The sequence below is a fragment of the Cryptotermes secundus genome, unplaced genomic scaffold (assembly GCF_002891405.2).
Source record: "Cryptotermes secundus unplaced genomic scaffold, Csec_1.0 scaffold5, whole genome shotgun sequence".
Classification (NCBI taxonomy): Eukaryota; Metazoa; Arthropoda; class Insecta; order Blattodea; family Kalotermitidae; genus Cryptotermes; species Cryptotermes secundus.
The window spans coordinates 4,296,191-4,315,086 of NW_019724742.1; the positions used below are offsets into that span (position 1 = coordinate 4,296,191).

Genomic DNA, 18,896 nt, shown 5'->3' on the forward strand with positions numbered 1-18,896 from the left:
TGGGTGCTATGTACTGTGCGAAAGCAATCGATTTTGCAGGCATAAACTTTTGTACATCCCTCTTCTAAGAATTCCAATTGAATAGCCAGCTCAGGGCAATATGATATTATAAACACCAGCACATATCAGTCTCTGGTGTTTATAGCTTCAGAGCAAACAAAACACATCATTCATAACAGAAACAGCTCGCAATAGCCACAGGAACGTTGCTGCAAGACAGGCATATGTAACGACGACTTAGCGCTCTTAAACGCGTGTGTCATTAAATACAGTCCTCCTGACAACAGGCCAGTGAAAAATCTAACAATCTACAGCAAAACCATCAATTATTATGGGCGTTATAACATACGTGTGCAGCTGGACGAAACATACACGTCGAACCCCCCCAGACGATTTAAATCCCTGACGAAACATACACGACGAACCACGGCAACGGGTTAAGCATGACTTGGAGCATGGCTCCGAGGACCGAGTGATTCATGCTCCTGTCTCTAATGTGTGTTCTTTCTGTCTTATGAATTTCAGTTTTACAGTCTTGGAAGTTGAAAGGGACAGTTACCATAATGTAGAACCCCAACACACTGAAATGCCAAACCACAAGGCCCTCTTTGTGTATTACCAAGTCTAATGAAACGGGTTACAAATGTCTTGAGATGATGTTTCCTGTTGAATTATGTAACACGCAGAAGGCATTGAGAACATAATTCCCATTACATTTGATGAACAAACGATGGAACAGAATTATATCAGTCAGTCCAATTTTAATATTTTGGCTTTTTTGTTTTACCTTAGGAATATACAGGCGAAGATGACTCTGATCTGTACTTGGATGAGCGTGAGACAGCATTACGACAGGCGCAAGAGGAGAAACGCCGTATCCAGATGTCTGTTCCTGGTATCCTGAATCCTCATGAAATGCCTGAGGAAATGCAGGATTGAATCAGGAATTGGCTTGCTGGTCGGCAGCCATTCCAGTGGTAAAAATCAGTCACCTAGCTACCTGGATTTATGCAAATCTCTACCAGATTTCTAGAGTGATCTACTTGTAATCAACGACTGGATAGGACTGAAGAATTTGAATATGTATCCTGTGTGTAGTTGGTATTGATATTTAGCTGGGATTTTGTAAGGAACAGGCCAAAATACAAAACTTTTTATAAGTTTGTATGGTAAATAATTTGTATACTAGAGCCTACTGACATGTGAACTGCAGCTGATCGATATGTTTCTCGGTACTCACCCATTGTAAGTCACAGGACCATTTCAAAGGTTGCACTGGAAATTCTTCCAAGATAATGCCAATAGTGTATTGCCTGTTTCTAGTGAGACATAAGAGAGCTGTAAGTTATTTTAAGTCTTTTTTTTTTTCCTCCCCCCAGTGGGAGAGATTCAGGAATGAGCTTGAATTGCTCGTATGCTGCATGAATAGAAATTCAGTTCCCGATGCAGCTTCTGTTAGGGAATGTTCAGTGCAGTTTGATTATGCTCATCCTTTTTTTCCCTTCCATATAGGGCATCGTGTTCAAGCAGTGGTAATTTGGCATGAAGTATCGAAGAGCGAGACTTCTCATTTAGCGTATGCTGTTACTGGATTCTCTCTATGTTGAATTCAGCTGTAATCTGAGTAAGCAAGCAACCAACCAAAAGGTACCTGAAAACGTAACTTTTTTATAACAATGCTGTGTGGAGGTGCCGAGCGAGCAAATGCTGAATTGAAAGGAAGAAAACTTTTATTCTCTCATGTTACTGTTTCGTGTTCTTGCTGTCTAGTGCCCTCTGTGAGGAGCAGCGTTCCGTTGGTGTGATGTGGTTCATATGAGCCTCAGTTGTGTGCATGTGTACGAGAGCAGAAGAGAGGTGGATGGAAACGTGGAATGTGTGAGTAAAGAGAGGAGGATGAATGAGCCTGCATAGCAACAAGCAGGGTGGACTATCGGGAGGCTGCGTTGTGACCGTGTGTACTGTAATGAAAATGTTTTCTAAACTCTGTAATTATATTAGCAATTATTATTATTATTATCATCATCATCGTCATCATTGTCATCATCATCATCAGATACGTGTTTGATGAATCCTGAACCTATCCCTATGTCCTACATGTCTGCACTAAACCATTTACCTGTTTTTAGATAAGTTAACTGTGGCAGTTCAGATCAGTTCCATGTTTGTGGTATGAGTCAGGGCTTATGTTTATGCAACTTGGCATTTCTTTGTTACTTTTTTAAGAATCCACTTAATGTGTTTTGGTGGATTCTTTCTCATAAGTTATTGCAGCTGGTGTTATGATGTCTTATAGCTTTTTCCTTTATGAAACAGTTGAGAACTGTACACTGTATATTTGTAGCGCTGTAAAAACTTGTTGAATGCTGTGTCATTCCGTTGTGGCTAGTATGAAAGATCAGTGATGACAGTTAATCGTCATCTGTAGTGCGTGCCCGTCTGCTTGTGTATGTGTTTTGTGCTTGCATTTGTAATTGGTTGTCAGGAATTTATTTTTCAAATATTTTTAAGTTTTATCATTTTCATCCAACTCACAAAGACCAAATACCATTAGCAGATTCTGGCCATTCTCCCATCTCATGTATATTAATTGAATTTTGGTTTGATATTTTGTGGTTATGTGGTACAGATGAGAGACTTGTGCTTGTTACATATTTAAATGAAGTAGCTGATCCCAGCCTTACCCCCTGTATAGTGAAAATGCCCATCAAGTGTTGTAAAGCTTCTTGCTTGAAGGATTGGTGTGACTGGTGCCATTGATTGCTCCAGTGTGAAGGGCTTTCTTGTTTTTAGTCTCTAACAAAAATTAATTTAAATTGGGATTAACTGAAACGGTACTGTTGAAAGAGTTTTTGTAGTAACTTAAATTGGAAATGAAAGATTCTTGTTAACTTGTGATGACACTAGATAACCATGCAGCACATGTTAATGTATGTTGTGGGCTTAGGGATGCTGGAAACTCTCTGGCTGCTGTTCTGAGAAGAAGGGAGCTGGCTTTTGAGAACTTGCATGTATAATGTAGGTTACTCATTGTAAGAAGTTAATAAAATATTTTACAAATAAGACTGTTATTAGGTTAGGAACTTGGATTCTTTGAGGAATGGATATCATGAGAGGTATAAAATTGTAAGATGGACACAGAATACTTCTGTAATGGTCGCATGTAACATGTGAAAATCTGGTGTATTTGTCCATATGGAGAAGTATACAGCATGAATGAATCTCAGTTGCTCTTGTGTTAAGTGTGTACTTAAATTCAACTGCTCCTGGACCATCATTTTCTGCGAATTCTATGTTCAGTTGCTGAGTAACGTTTGTGATACCCAGGTCTGATGGGTATGTGTGGGGTCTGTTCAGTGATTACTATTAACATCTGAGGGCGTTTTACCCTCATATTTATTACTGCAACATACATATCAGCAGGACAAGATTAACAGACAAAACCTCTGTTTCTTCATGTAATCACCAGATCAGTTGTGGCATTTGTCCCAGCATTACACGACCTGTTTTTTTACAGTGAAAAATAAAATTAGAGCTCAGTGTTTGTACCACAGCTTTCACCTTGTTATCATGTTATGAGTTTTTCTACATTGTTGCTCTGTGGTCCAGGAAATGTAGAATGCCCAATATTCAAGAGCAGCTACCATGCAAAGTGTGAGGATTGTCTTGTCCGCCCACCATTGAGCCCATTCCTTGTGCCTTGTATTCTCAATTTTGACATAATGATGTGAGGAAAACAGAGATGTGCGGGTGGGTTCATACACAGAACCCTTAGTTCATTTCCTTGGGAATTGAATGTGTGGCGTATCAGTGGGACGAATGTCTTCATTGATCAGGCAGTTATGTGAAGAAATACTATGTGTTAATCTTCATGGGTTTGGATGTGCATCCCAGAATAAATACTGAACAGCATATGTAACCATTTCATAACTGTTGATCTGGTTTGAAAGTGCTGCAACCATGGTTTAGAAAGAACAGGCATGTTATGTTCAGAGATCTGACTTCCCATGGACAACTTTTTTTTGATATGAAGAAACACGCCTATAGAAAAACTGGATTTAAAAACTGTAGAATAAAAATATACCAGAGTAAGGGAATGGTTGAAGCATTTGCTACATTGAGGGTACTGTAACTTGAAAACGTTAAGGACATCGAATCACAGTTTTTGGCCTACTTAACGCTAGTTTTTTAAGTGCTGTATTTTTCTCAGGTCTGGATTTAGCTATAGTTTTACTTCCATTACACACGCATGCACGGTATATAGAGGGTGTCCCAGCAGGAAAGGTCAGTATTCTGGGAGGTCATAGTATCTGTCATTCTACGCAAAGAAGTGTATATGTACATTTGCCCTGTTGCAAACAGTTTCTGAGATAGAGCAATGGATGTTATTACCTGCATAAAGGAACATCAGGATGCACTTAGACAAGCAACATGCAATGTCCTCGCACGAGTTGCAAAGTGCATTGATGTTGACAGAATTTTAAAAAATGTATTATACTAGGTAAACTGTACCAACTTTTTCACTTGAACAATAAATACCGGTATTAGTGTTGTTAAATAAACTACAAATGAAAAATTAGTGTAAATTGGTTGGACTGTAAGTGGAGTTTTGGTGTACTGATGTGATTTAAATAATGGAACCGTTTGGCGGGATAGAGATGATCACAGCAGGGATATGCAAGTTTTATGACAAGTGTATTAACAGAGCTCTTAGAGATAGATTTGATCAGAAGTAGAGCTCAAGCTCAAGTTCAAGTTCATGTACATGGCTGCCACCATGATTTTTTGAGGGGGGGGGATCAGAAACTTTGGTTATAAACTTGTTTAAGATATTTAATGCTTCATGGACCACTAGGGTTGTGGGTTTCTGTAGGACAGAAGAAGAATTTATAAACTTGTATTTTGTCCTATTCTGGTTTTCTGTGATTTTGCTTTGTTCTTGGGGAATTATTGACGTATGGTTAAGTTTCTTATACAGATGAGATGGGTGGGCATATGTTACCTGTGGGTAAGATGAGAAATGGGTTCAAAGTTCTGGTCAGAAACCCTGAAGGAAAGGAGACCACATGTAAGATCAGACATGGATGACAGGACATGAAAATGAATCTTGAAGACGGTGTGATGGCATGGAGTGGATTCATTGACTGAAGGCAGAGATCAGCGGCAGGATTTTGTGAATGTGGTAATGAACCTTCAGGTTCAGTAGAAGTTAAGAAATTTCTTAATTAACGAAGACTCTGCTGTGTGAAGTAAATTCAGTTGCTTGTAAAGAAATACTCATGGGGCTGAGCCCTTCTGGAAGAGCCGCGAATTCTCCAGCTATTCAAGAATTTTATGGAACCCGAAGGTTCATTACCGTGTTCACAAGAGTCCTCCACTGGTCCTTATCCTGAGCCAGATCTATACCATCCCATCCTATCTCTCGTAAGATCCATTCTAATATTCTCCACCAACCTATGCCTCATCTTCCCTGTGGTCTTTTTCCTTCTGGCTTTCCCACCAATATCCTATACGCATTCCTCGTCTCCCCCATTCGTGCTACATGACCTGCCCACCTCACCCTCCTTGACTTGATCATTCTAATTATACTTGGAGAAGAGTACAAGTTACGAAGCTCCTCATTATGCAGTTTTCCCCAACCTGTCACTTCATCTCTCTTCGGTCCAGATATTCTCCTCAACGCCCTCAGTCTGTGTTCCTCCCCTAATGTCAGAGACCAAGTTTCACACGAGTACAGAACCACAGGCAAAATTATGGTTTTGTATATTCTGATTTTTATGTTTTTGGACAACAGACGAGAAGACAAAAGGTTCTGGACTGAGTGTTAGCAAGCATTACCCGAAAGAAATACTCATTGCTAAACAAAAACCGCCCACGTCAAACGGTGCTTATATCAAAGTTCAGATTATTGCCACGTCCTTTAATGTTTTTGTAGTATTTATAGATTCTGGTCCATATTGAGGTGACAGATCCACGAGAGATCGTTTCCATATTGGAATACATTGGTATAACATGGATAAGGAATCGTTGCTCACGTGCGGAAAAATGTTGCTCTATTTTAAACTAAACTCATCCTGAAAAGTGCCGCTGTGAGGTGTCGGGTTACTTATGATCCAGCCTATGCGCCGTGCAGTTAATGCCAATCTCTGATCTTGCGACTCAAAAACCGATTATGTTCATCGGGTTTCCTTCAGCTATAGATACTTCTGTCTGCGCATACATTATCGTGTTTTGAAACAGGTCACACGTCTCTGCCCTCTTTCCGAACATAACATTAAGGGCTAACCATATGATCTCGTGTAACGACGTTACGAAGGCAGAGAGTAAATGTGTACTCGCAAGGTGATTGATATCCCTGTGCTGATTGCTGTGGCTAGTCCAGCGCCCAGCGTCTGACCCGGCTTCTTGGACTGTCTCAAGCAAGGGGATGAAACTGGCATAGGAGAAGGGGAAACACGGTAACTACTGCCTCTGTACTACCTCTCCTGTATTATAGAAACTAACCTCCGGTGATTAAGGTTACGTCCTTCTAGGGGTTCAAACAGAGTAAATATGCCCCCCCCCCCACCTGGTTTCTGTGTTCACCCATGCTTTTTAAGTTTTTGTGAGTCTTCGAAATTTCTCGTGACAGTGGTCCATTTAGAATAAAAATTTTCATACATAGTTGTGTGTTGTATTTTGCTATCTTTTGACGAACATTTTGTTTCGTAGGCAAGTGGTGAGTTAAGCAAGGGAACAGGTTTTGAGTTATATATATATATATATGTAAACTATCATTTATTAGTGCGTACTTTAATAGATACTGCGAAATTCAATTTCGTAACATTACAGCTACTTCTGATGTCTAGCTTTTCACAGTTCAATGCAAAATCACACTTTCATGCTTCACATACACAGTCAGCCCACGAGAGAAACTTAGATATTTTGTTATTCCGTCTTTTTTTCGTGGTTTGACAGCAAGTTTTTGATTATCTTTGGATACTGTCCCACCAATTCTCAGATACATTCGCACAGAAAGTACTTTCAGTTGTAAAATATAGTACGTTGTTGGCTAATCACCTCTTAATTAAAATATAGAACACAGGTTTAAAGAACTATAATATACACATCATACAATGAAAATTCTCCATTGATTCGTAACGTGCCGAATTCTTCAGTTGGCTTCTTCTTCCATTGGAGACGACAGGACAGTCGCAGTTTGTATTGGCAGTTCACTCAGAATCTGATGCTGAAACCCCGGAAATCTTGTCTCGCGAGATACTCCCAGTTTCCGAAATCACAATGGTCGATCTTGCTTCCTGGGCTCCCCGTCCTGGACAACCATTCGACCCTGTGCCAGACACAGATTTATTTTAGCTAAATTCCACTAGAGGCTCCAGAAAGATAAAATTAAATAAACTGTTACGTCGTGAAATTGGGCAAGTTTACCCAGCTGGATCTGAGATTCTCGGAGGGCGAGAGTGTCTTCTGCATATTAACGCCGTCAAAGCGGAAGAGAACTCGACATTTCGAAGGAATTATCACCTTCAACTTCAGAGTCAAAGAGTAAACTTAGCAAGAAGCCAGCAAACTTGCTGCACGCTTCTTATGTGTTCTTGCTTGGTTTACTTTTAGACTGTAACGGTACAGGCGATATGTTCCTCCGAAACGGCGGTACAGCCCTTAAATTGACTCTGCTCCTTGAATCTCTGGTGACTGCAAACTCTAAGAGCCACAGAGCTGCTAGCAAATTAATATGTACAATTAAGAGCACTGTCTTGTGGGCTATGGCACCATGTAGTCTGGTAGAATTTCACCGGTTTCGCGAGAATGGATTTACTTCTTATTTCTTGTTAATCACGTGATTATCTTACTTTTGCACCCTGAAGACTGAAGCAGATTATGAACTCTGCGAGAGTCTAAACTCCAAAGTTATATACCTGGCATTACCTGACAATAAGCTGCCAGTTTATTGGGATAAGAGAAATATGGGAGCGAACATTTGAGCGAGTGGGAAGAGAAAATCTGTTGAGGGAGTGGTTACGTAAAATATATTGTTAGTTTCAGAACATAATCAAAATACATGGATATGTAATAGAGCCCGTAAATAGCTGAAAATTTAGTGCTTGTGACTAGCAGTAACAATAGAACTTACAATGGAATACACGGTGTTATATCCAAGAATATAGAGCTCTTCATAACCACTCGGCCAGAAGGGTTGGATACTTGTTCTGACATGATATTTTCATATTTTTCTTCAGTACCTCCGTACAAAATATTGGGTTGGAAACTTAAAATAAGCTGTGGCCCTTTCTTTCCATTCCCTTTTACAATCCACCGTTCATAACTACTCTTCCATTCGAAGCTACATAAACTATGCACCTTAGAACTTGTCTATATAAGGTAAGAAAAACAAAGCCTCTGATTAAAACCTGATGATTCCGGTCGCTTGAGTCTCTGATGAGCGGAGCTACAGAGGTTAGCCTGGTCGTTTGTTCCCTGACATCAGGGTCAACCAAATAGAACGAATTTATCGCAAATTTTTATATGGTCTGCTTCCACAAATCGTCCCTGATATATATATATGTATTTTCATTTTAAATTTGTCTGCGTAAAGAAGGAGGTCGGATTATCTCAGTCGGTATAGCGACGGGCTACGGGCTAGGTGGCCCGGGGTCAATTCATGGCAAGACTTTTCTATTCTCCACAGCGTCCAGGCCCAATCTGGGGCCCACCTAGCCTCTCCAATGGGTACCGAAGGTTATTTCTCCTGGAGGTGAAGCGGCCAGAGCGTGAAGCTGATAAATCGCCTACATCTAATGCCGAGGTTAAGAACGGTAGAGCTATACGTCCACTCCTTCATGTCTTCATGGCGTAGTGCTTAACTAATTAAACACAGGAACAGCTTTAACTTTAATCTTTCAGTTGATATAGTGACTAGGCTATGGTCTTTCATCATCGGAGAACTTTGCACATTTGAGCAACTTTTGCACCCACACACATGTCTAAGTTGCTGCTCATTCCGTCAACATGCTGAATACAGTCTGTTTTACATCTCGCAATTTTTAAAGTTTCTGTTCTTAAATTTTTTAAGGCTGTATGGGTGATACAAAAATAGCTGAAATTCCAATTTAACGAACATCTGCACTTCGCATGTCTTAGATAAAGCTAGAAGCGACTTAAGTGATAGTCTTAAGTTTTAATGTGGGAATATTTTCATCACTTTTTGGTTACATTTATCATTTGTGTCACTTACTGTAATAACATTTTTGAGAGTGAACACTGTCTGAATCGAACCTTGCAAAAAATGTTGAATTTAAGTTAAATTATTTTTGTACAAAGTAGTAAATCGAGGGCAGGGTGCTCAGGAGAATAAGCGGGCCTGCCAAGAGGACTAACATTTTTTTTTTCATGAGAGGAGCTTCGTAATTTGTATGTATCGTGCCTAGCAGAGATGGAACATACATATTGTCATGTGTTTGAATGTGACTGTAGACAGGGTTTGGATTGGTAATCGGATTTACTGAACACTTACAAAGCGTAACTGTAAATAACTACGACAGTCTCACTGAGTTACACACTCCAAAGATCAATGTAACCACAACACACACAAACTCTTCTCGTCTTGCTATGGCTTCACTAGTCGATGCCTGGTGACGGATCCGAACAATGTCTTTCGCTTCCTTTCTCACGTTCCTACCGGCTGGCGACTGCCTCACAAGTAACTCATTGCTCCAAATTTGGACTCTCAACTAACTAAAGTCTCAGTAACTGTCCTGCTTATGACATCTCGGTACGGACTGCAAAGGAAACACCGTTGTTGCCATGCAAAAATGATTTTACGAAGCCATTACCTAGTAAAGGCTGTTGTATATTTGCTAATCGCGAGGTCGTTGCCAAGTAATGGGTCTATATGCTACACCATTTATTTTACTAATAATTTAAAACCGGTAACTGGGCCTAATAATGAAAAGAAATCGGTTCAATGTCTATTGTTTATATGTACAGCAAACCCTTGTTTCCTTGAAAATTTGACCTATGCAATTTTCAATGCATGAAATTTAATAGAAATTTTTAACTCCATTCTCGAAAAAAATGACAGTTTTATGTTTCGGGACATCTGCGAAGGATCCCTGTTTTAGGAGCTAGATTGTTCCAGTTCACGGGGAACCGACCTATGGCTGATAAACTCTTAAATACTCATACTCGTACTCATTATGAATGAAACCCATCTAACCGTTCGGGCGCTATCGAGGAGAGCACGCGTAACATTCTCATCTCCACGATCACAGCGATTTCTCATACTTCCTGTAGGTAACGAGCGTCACGGCAGCTGGCAGGCAATGTTCTCCACGCGGTCGGTGTTACAACTGCGTGACACAAAAATAGAACAGTTGGAAGCAGTGTTTTCTGTGCGGTCCGTGCCGAGATGCCATAAACAGTGTAGTTAGTGAAGTGGAGTAGAGTGAGTTGATTTGTGAGCTAGTTAGAGAACTGCTGAGGTTGAGTCTCTGTTAGTCGTTGCTCTTAGGAGGTGGCAGCTGGGGCATGGGGATAGTTCAGGAACCCAGAGGAAGGTGAACGTCCGCCGTTGGAAGCCGCTTCCAAGCAACGGCTAGTGAAGAGTGTAACAGACTGAGAAGACCTAGTGTGAAGTGTGTAGAAGAGTGAGATCATAATGCCTACTTGTAGTTACGAGTTGCAAGAGTTCAATAAATCCGATTGCCAATCCAAAATGCCTTACATATTCACACAAAATCGTGATAATATTTAAATAATCAGCATTTGTGAAATATTTCTCTCGGCTCAGCGGTGTGCCATGTTGCCGGTTAGACCAGCGGGCGGGGGTCAGCACAAACACTAAACATTGTTGTCAGAATGCCAGCTGGCTCGTCAATATGGCACCTGTTTATATTTAGTACCGCTTGTCTTCTGCAAGAGGATGGCCGTATTTCAAAGTCAGGATGTTTCAGCTATGTTCAAGGTACCGTGGTTGCAATATTCACCGTGTACTTCAACAAAAAAATAATTCATGTAATTCCTTACGTAAGAATGACGTCGACTACGTTGTTTTGGAAACGGCATTGGTCGTTGCTCGACCATTGTCAGTTATTGAGCACCGAACAACGAGACCTGTCCGAATGGTAAAACAAAGTTCTATAAAATCGGTGTCTCGCATGCAGGTCCCTACTTCCGGTGTAGTAACTGCCCTGAATGTACTTCCTGTGCGGTTTCAATTAGGGAGACCCTCTCCACACACAACAAATTTCAGCCAAATCGGAGAAGTTTTCGAGGAAATTGCCATTTTGTAAGATTTGAGGTTTACACGGCGGCGACTAGGAAGAACACCGTCTTCTGGGATGTGGTGCCGTGTAGATTCTGTGTGAACCGACGTTTCGGAGGAACGTATCGCCTCCATCTTCAGGGTAAAACAATCCACGAGCGAGGAACTAGATTGAGCAGGTGACTGCAGCCACCCCGCCCTCACTCCGCTGTTCTGATGCACAAAATCACACACACACAGAAACAGAACCACACGAACACGAATACACACACTCACTTCGACCCTGAACATGGAAGCAGCAAGTATCTCCGAAAGGTTCGGCAATTAAGCCACAGCCACGGTACAATGACCGCAAGTTGTGCTCGTCTTGTGCCCGTCTTGTCCTCTGTGCACTGATGCGCGTGCAAGTAGCAACTTAACTTTGTAGTAAACAACGGACTAAGGAGCTGTTGTGGCTGTTGTCTGTCTCTGTATATTTGGTGTTGTCATCTTGACATTTGACCAACTTTTACGTCACGGATATGTTACTTATAGAACACACGTTCAAGGTCTGAAATATAGCACAACCGCCCCCCCCCCACATTTTTTGTTTTGTTGAGTTCAGATATGCGTCAGACATTGTTGATATTGTCATGCTTCAGGATTGACACTTCAGTCATTAATACATAACAGGAGCTTCCGTTCGCCGCGCAGTTTGACAGCATCTGAATATGCGCTTAAAATACAGGAAATGAGATGTGCACTTCTGAAACTGTATCGTCTGAGGAGAGAGAGAGGTGAATAGTATAGTAGAAGAGTAAGTGAAGTTGAAAAGTCGTGGGAGAAATGAGAGATATGTTATTGAGGGCAGAGAGAGAGAAAGAAGAAAGTTCCTCGGTTCGCCCGCCAGTCCTTCTGTCAAGAGAAGAAAAAAATGAAGAGAGTAGGATGGCTAGAAGCAGTGGCCTAAGAGACAGGGGCAACGGGATTTTTATTTTCTAAACTAATGCCGAATTTTTAGTTTGTAGAAAGAATTTTGGCGGCAGTTGCAGCGATGTGGACCTTGATTTTGATTAATTTAATTCGGGGGGGGGGCAGCACGAGAAGCACGCAATAGCAACTTGGAACCTGGGAATCGTCTCAGCATTTGCTTACAAGCAGAGGAGAATAAGAGATGGCCGGTCACAGAACCTACCGGATGTCAGCAGTCCGGCGAACTGTAGAGGAAGGGAGACTGCGTAACATATGTGTTGTTGCTCTGTCGCTAATGTGAATTACAAGTTACCTGCGTATAGCAATATACTGGAAACGGAAACACTTCTAAAGGATGTTAATAGAAACTAGCCCTTACCGCAAAGAAAACATATTGCGACTCGATTACAAAGACCAGTCAGTTGTTGATATGGAGCTAATCATTTTTTGTTGTGAGAATCATATAAAACACAGAAATGTACTCTGTGAAAAAAAGGAAGACAATTTTTACACCAAGGCTTGTGGTACATATAATGACCACATGTGAATGCGATAATATTTATGTGTACAACATGCAACCCGAATTCTGTCATTGCAGAAGACCTGTGTTGCGCTTCCGTGGACTTTGCTCTCCCAAGTGACAAGCCATTCTCGGCGAAGTGTCACAATTTCTCTCCCTCTGCTGTTCATCTCATTTTCTGTTCTTTCGTCTAGCGTGTTTTAGCCTGCTTTCCTTATTTTTAAAAATTAATATAAGCTTGTGTCATCGCCATGCTCTCTGTGAGTGTACGTGTGCCCCCCTATAAACTTTTGGATGCCTGAAACAATTATAACACATTTGGTATGTACAGTATGCGCCAAAATATTCAGTACTGAAATGAAAAGACGTCCTGTTGATACCACTGTCTATTCATGTGAAGGCCCCTTGCATGACAGACAATTCTGAAATCCTGAAGAAATGGTCCGATCACCATGTCCCTGTAGCGTTCTTGTGTGACGGTAAGAGCACTGCCTTCCTTATCCTCAATGAAACAGGGGCCTAATGTACCGTGTGCTGAGACGGCACACCATACCGTCACACGTGTACTGTGTAGTGGTTTCTGGATGACAACATCTGGCCGCTCAGAACCAAGGAAGCGAGTTGTCTGGCGACCACTTCCGTGTGAGCGGAAATAATACTCAACTATGAATACTTTTTCCTCCGTCGAGAGACCCATTTCCAACAACAACTACACAACACAACTTCCTTTTTCACTACTGGGAACACGTGCGGCTGGAGCTGTGCCCTGTCGACAAACACACATGCGCGTTCGAGATGCGCGAGTTTCAGTACTGAATTTTTGGCGCACACTGTATATCATGGCACCTGAACCTGTCTTAACGGCGTACTTCGTAATTACCTCCTATCAGTCTGTGTGTCTGTATTTGTATCCCCCTATTATTGCTAGGCAACGGCTAGGTAAAAACGTTACCCGGACAACAAATATACAAGCAACAATAGAACAATTGTTGGACGCGTCCTTTTCTTTGCTGTCCGTGACATATCAAAGGAAAGTAGGGAATTGGTTTTTCACAGAACTTCTTGTACTGATTTTTTTTTGTAGTTTCGTGGATATTTGGGGTGCTATCGGTAACTAGACTGTACATGTCTAGTGGTAGGATGTTTGTTGAGTGATGAATTGGAAAGGACTTTGAAGTAAGTAGTCATGGAATTTTCGTTGAGGGACTGAGGAAAACCATTAAAGGTCTTAATTAGTACCGTGTTGTAACGTCTAGTACCGTTGCTATGCAACGATCACGAGAAGTAACAAGTGTTGCTTAGTAACAGCTCGGTAAACACGTTCCCGCGGAAAAGAACACGCGTGCAACAATAGAAGAACAACACGCTTTCCCTTTCTCCCCATGCGTTCTACGTGTTCTGTCCATTTTACTCTCCTTGACTTGATCGTTCCAATTATATTTGCCGAAGAGTACAAGTTATGAAGCTCCTCATTATGCATTCAGTACTTCCGCTGCTAGGGCAAAAGTACGTCGGAAGTTCGTAACAGTTCGCAAGAGAGCAGTGTAGCGACCATTATTACTGACCACACTGCCAGGTGTGCGCTCTCCTCATGCCCACTGTAACAGGTCTTGAGGCCCATAAAGTTTGTGAGACGTCGAGCCTCCATATTTGCTAATTAATCGGCTCGTAGATGGCGGTGAGGTTGTCAATGTTAACGCGCCGGCCGGCCGCCCTTTAGCTCCATGAAGATTTCTGGTAGTCATTTCTGTTAGAGGCTGAGTCGACCCCATGATCATAGTGCGACTGGAAGGATTAGGCCAACGAAACTGTACTCAACACATGTTGTCGTGTAGGATCTCACAGCAGTGATCATGATGAGCACATAGAGTTTTGTGGGATGTGGTGTCATTTAAGACGCTCAGAAAGACCACGTCGGTGAAATTGCGCCGGGCTGTACGGCGTCACATCAGAAGATAGTATGTCATCTTGAAATTAACGTCATGGGCTGGGCCCTCTTTACAAGCCGAAAATTTCTGAACCACTCTAGAACTTCCCAGTATTTTATGCAACCCGGAGATTCATTACCGTGTTCACAAGAGTTTGCTAACCGTCCTTATGCACTCATATACGTCTAGATCTTTCAGGTGGTCTCTTTCATTCAGGGTTTCCTACCAAAACTGTGAATGAACTTATCTTCTCTGCCACGCGTGCTATGTGTTTTGCCCATCTAATGCTTCCAATAATATAGGATGTGTACAAGTTATGATGTTCCTCTTAATGCATTATTTCAAGCCTCATTTTACTTAGTCCCTGTGGGATGCAAATATTCTCAGCGCCCTGTTCTCAAGCACCGTCAGTCTATGTTGCTCCCTTAATGTGAGAGACCAGATTTCACACCTATACAAAACTGCAGGTAAAGTTGCGGTTTTGTGTATTTTAGTCCTTGTTTTTACTTAGCAGATGAGAAGACAAGTTTTGAAGCGCATAATAACACTTCTTTTCACACGTAACATAACTTAATTTTCATTTTAAGGAAGATACTGAGCATGATTACTGGCAGGGTACCGATCTCATCTTGGATATTATATCAGGGGACCGCATATACTGAATGATGTATTTCGGTTCGATTCCCGATGAGGTCATTGTGTTTTCCAATTGATTTAATCCTTCCAGCCGCACTACGGCCCTGGAGTCCACTCAGCCTCTGACAGAAACGAGTATCATAAAAATCTTTCAGAGGGGTAGAGGGCGGCCTGTCAGCTCGTAAGGCTGACAACCTCACCGCGCCATCTGTGAGTCGATTGTCTAGAAAATTTGGGAGCCTCGACATCTCACAAGGCTATGGACCTGTACGGCCTTTTACAGGGATAGTTTTTTCTTAACCTTTACTGGAAACGAAGTTAAATAAACCATGAAAATAGAAGCAATCTTCATCCTGAAAATCTGGACACTGGTGCGTTCCTCTACTTACATCTGTTCCACTTTGCTTCTTTCTCCCTGCATCTTGCCAACTATCGTGCCCGTCTTGCTGTTCTTCACCCAGCCTCCAATTCCCAGCTGGACACACAGGTCTCTGCAGTACTTGGTGAAGTATACACCTGTCAGGCAGTGAAACAGCGGAACTGTTATACCGCGTCTAGCGGACGCCAACAAAATCTTCAAGAAATAAAAATAACGTTTTATGTTGTCGCGTGCGTGCGATTTTTCGCTGTGGTGACTATGAAGAGTTGTTCCGGGTGCGATAAAACAACGTATAGTCTAGAAAGATTCAAGCGACGTTTCGGAAGAATGTCAAATTCCATAAAGATAACATTGTTACAATGATATTAAACCATGTTATTATATTTTTGCATAGCTCGGTTGCTTATTTTCGAAGCATGAACCGTCCTGAACCGTCTACAAATTTTCCCTGTGCTGGAAATTAAAGAGAACACTTGTAAGGAGACCGTTTGAACTGAAGAAACGCGAGTGATGGGAACAGTTGTTAGGTGCAGAATGGCTGGGAAATCAGGCCGGCTGTAAACACATGCCGAGAGTTTAATAGCTGCTGCTTGGCATCTGTCCACTTCCCAACCCAGGAACACCCATTGTGAGCGATATATCGTATCTGGCATTCTAGAGCTTTACAGAACTGTGTCAGTTATCAGACAAGTTCTAATTGCAAGAATTTATAGTTCGTTTGCGCGATAACTTCGTCTTTTCTTCAACGGTGAAGGCGGAAACACGCACATGCTCTGAAATTTTTTTATTCGCATAGAAGGGGGTGGAGTCCAGTTGTGTCCACTCGGCACAGAGGCCACTGAGTGGCCTATTGTACCTGCCCTGGGTTATTATAATGATGGAGAAATTGGTAGAATGAAGATTGACAGGAGAAAACGAAGTACTCGGAGAAAGCCTACCGCAGCGCCACTTTGTCCACCACAAATCCCACTTGACCAGACCCGGGTTTGAACCCGGGCTGCCGCGGTGGGAAGCCAGCGACTAATCGTTGAGCTATGGCGCGGCCCTCTGAAATGTTACTACCACACCGCACGGGGCCACAATGTAATATTAACCGCTGTGAGGACCGTAAATCTCACAATTCGTATTCTGAATTCTCTGCTATCCACAGTGCAAACATAAAAATCATGTTCACTTCTGTGGCGAAGAAGCAATTGGTGGCATTATAGTTTTTACTTCAGCAGTAACAGTATCGAAGGAAACGTGCAGTAACTCAAAGTAACATCAGATTTCAGAATGGATTTGAGGTTAAGATACAGTCTGCTGGGATGGAGCATCGTACAGTTCAGAGAGATCTCTTCGTTTCAGAGGAACGTATTGCCTCCATCTTCAAGGTTGAAAGTAAACCAAGTTAGAAACCAGCTGAAGAAGGCTGCAAACTGATTTTGGTCTTCGACCCTGAAGATTGAAGCGGTCTTCTGATATGTAACGCTGCGTAGTTTAGATAAAGGCTACTTTTCGGAGGAAAATATCGCTTACATCTTCAAATTCGAAGAGGAAGACGAACTTGCTGCTATCTTCAGCTGGTTTCCCGCTTTGCTTAGCCTACGGCCCTGAAGATGGAAGCAATAGTTTCCTCCGAAACGTCTGCTCTCTCCGAAATACACGGCGATGAAACCCAGAAGACATTACTCTTCATGAGGTATGAGGTTTTCATAGCGACGTGTATATTGTGACATTCGGTTTTTTATTGTTTTCTGAGATTGTGGCGTCATCTTTTGCTTGGAACATGAACTGCTGTGAAATGAATGAACGGGATGGCCATGAGTTCGCTGCAATGGCAAAGCCAGTGCTGTCCCGGCAGTGGAGGAGACAGAGCCAAGTGCTCTCAAAATGTACTGGAATCTTCGTGTGAAGTTACTTCTGTCCGATTGAGATCATTTCATTTTGTCGACAGGTTTCATTGAACATTACAACAATAACTGTCACGAAAATCCTTTCCTTTGGAGCTGAGCTGTTTCACGTGGACGGACAGACGGATATACGAAGACTAATCTAATAGATTCTTTTCTTACGAACGCGCTTAAAATTGGTTCTTCTGAATGGCTCCTATAGATTGGAAATTTAATTCCCTTGGATTAAGATGTGGTCTGAAAGGGTCAAAATGTGAAGAAATTCCGGTTTTAAGAATCAAGTAAATTTTTGATTACGTATGAAATTTACCGAGGCAAATGCTGTATGAGCAACAAGAATAAATTACTGTTTCCAGGTAATATAATTGTCTATCCTCCTGAAGCATGAATTTGTATAAATAAAAGTTCTCAGAATTATTGGGTTTTCGGACTTAGTCCATTGCCCCGTATTGTAGAAAGTAGAAAATACTATATTTCGGAAACTGAGTCTGTTTCCGTCCTCAGGCAAGAAGGGAAGACTCAAAAGAGTACGTGTGTCTCCCCCCCCCCAACCCTCACCTAAAGGCGGAAACAGGTCCAGTTTCTGAAATGTCTTTTTTTTTTCTAATTTATAGAATACCTGACGATGGGCTAAGTCCGAAAACCCAGTAATTTGAGTGTTATGCGCCATCGTCAGAACACTTTTGAACTCTGAGTGGAAGTTACACCTTCAGTTTTTGTCTCACAAAACCTCCGTTGAGGAGATCAGCCGATTAATGCTCTTTAGGGAACAGAACACACTTTGCCCGAGGATGCGCGTTATGCATACGTACAAATGCACTGTGTGGGCAAAATGCGGTGTTCCTTGGATGCTGAAAGCAAGTGGTACAGAGGTCTCGAGTCACAGCAACTGCATACCTTAAAGTAGTACCTAGTAATGTCTCTCTCCTTAGGGGCGTCACGTTGCCACTCCCTCCAGGGGTGCGATACTCACCTTGCACTTGCCCAAAGACCTCAAACTCTGCAGACACGATGGCCGAAGGTCCGTCCTGTGCACCCATTTTGCGAATGCCGACTGTCTCTTGTCTGTGTTAACAACAGACTCTTTATTGAATCGCGTCGCGACAGCGTGAAACCTCGGTGGCTATTTCCGACGCGTGTGTTAGAACACGCCCCTTCCTTGACGTCACACAATTACTAGCACAAGACACGTCTGTCCGTCAGTCATCTCTCCGTCAAACCGCAAACTCATGCGTCAGTTATTAGATCTACGCGTTTGCTCTTTTGTGTTGTCTTCTTGTATTACAATACCAACTTCCTATCTAAACAACTCTCAGTAAGGAAGTAA

The 18,896-nt window shown here is 42.0% G+C and overlaps 2 protein-coding genes across 5 annotated transcripts in view; one reads left to right on the plus strand and one right to left on the minus strand.

The window, feature by feature from the left end:
- Positions 1-3,516, plus strand: part of LOC111862693 (exportin-1) — a 49,512-nt gene extending 45,996 nt beyond the window's left edge. For 3 of the 4 annotated variants that reach the window (XM_023848285.2, XM_023848284.2, XM_023848286.2), the window contains exon 21: positions 793-3,516. In XM_023848285.2, coding sequence (XP_023704053.1) covers positions 793-939 — 147 coding nt within the window. In that variant the 3' untranslated portion in view covers positions 940-3,516. The remainder of the gene's footprint in view (positions 1-792) is intronic. The other variant, XM_023848287.2, reaches the window with a different exon arrangement.
- A 3,244-nt stretch (positions 3,517-6,760) lies between these two features.
- LOC111862730 (acylphosphatase-2) lies at positions 6,761-18,659 on the minus strand. The gene is made up of 3 exons (XM_023848359.2): positions 18,543-18,659; positions 15,688-15,814; positions 6,761-7,330 (listed from the first exon to the last, which is right to left on the minus strand). The coding sequence occupies exons 1-3, from the start codon at positions 18,607-18,609 to the stop codon at positions 7,216-7,218; spliced, it is 309 nt and encodes a 102-aa protein (XP_023704127.1). The 5' UTR covers positions 18,610-18,659; the 3' UTR covers positions 6,761-7,215.
- Between the last annotated feature and the right edge of the window lie 237 nt (positions 18,660-18,896).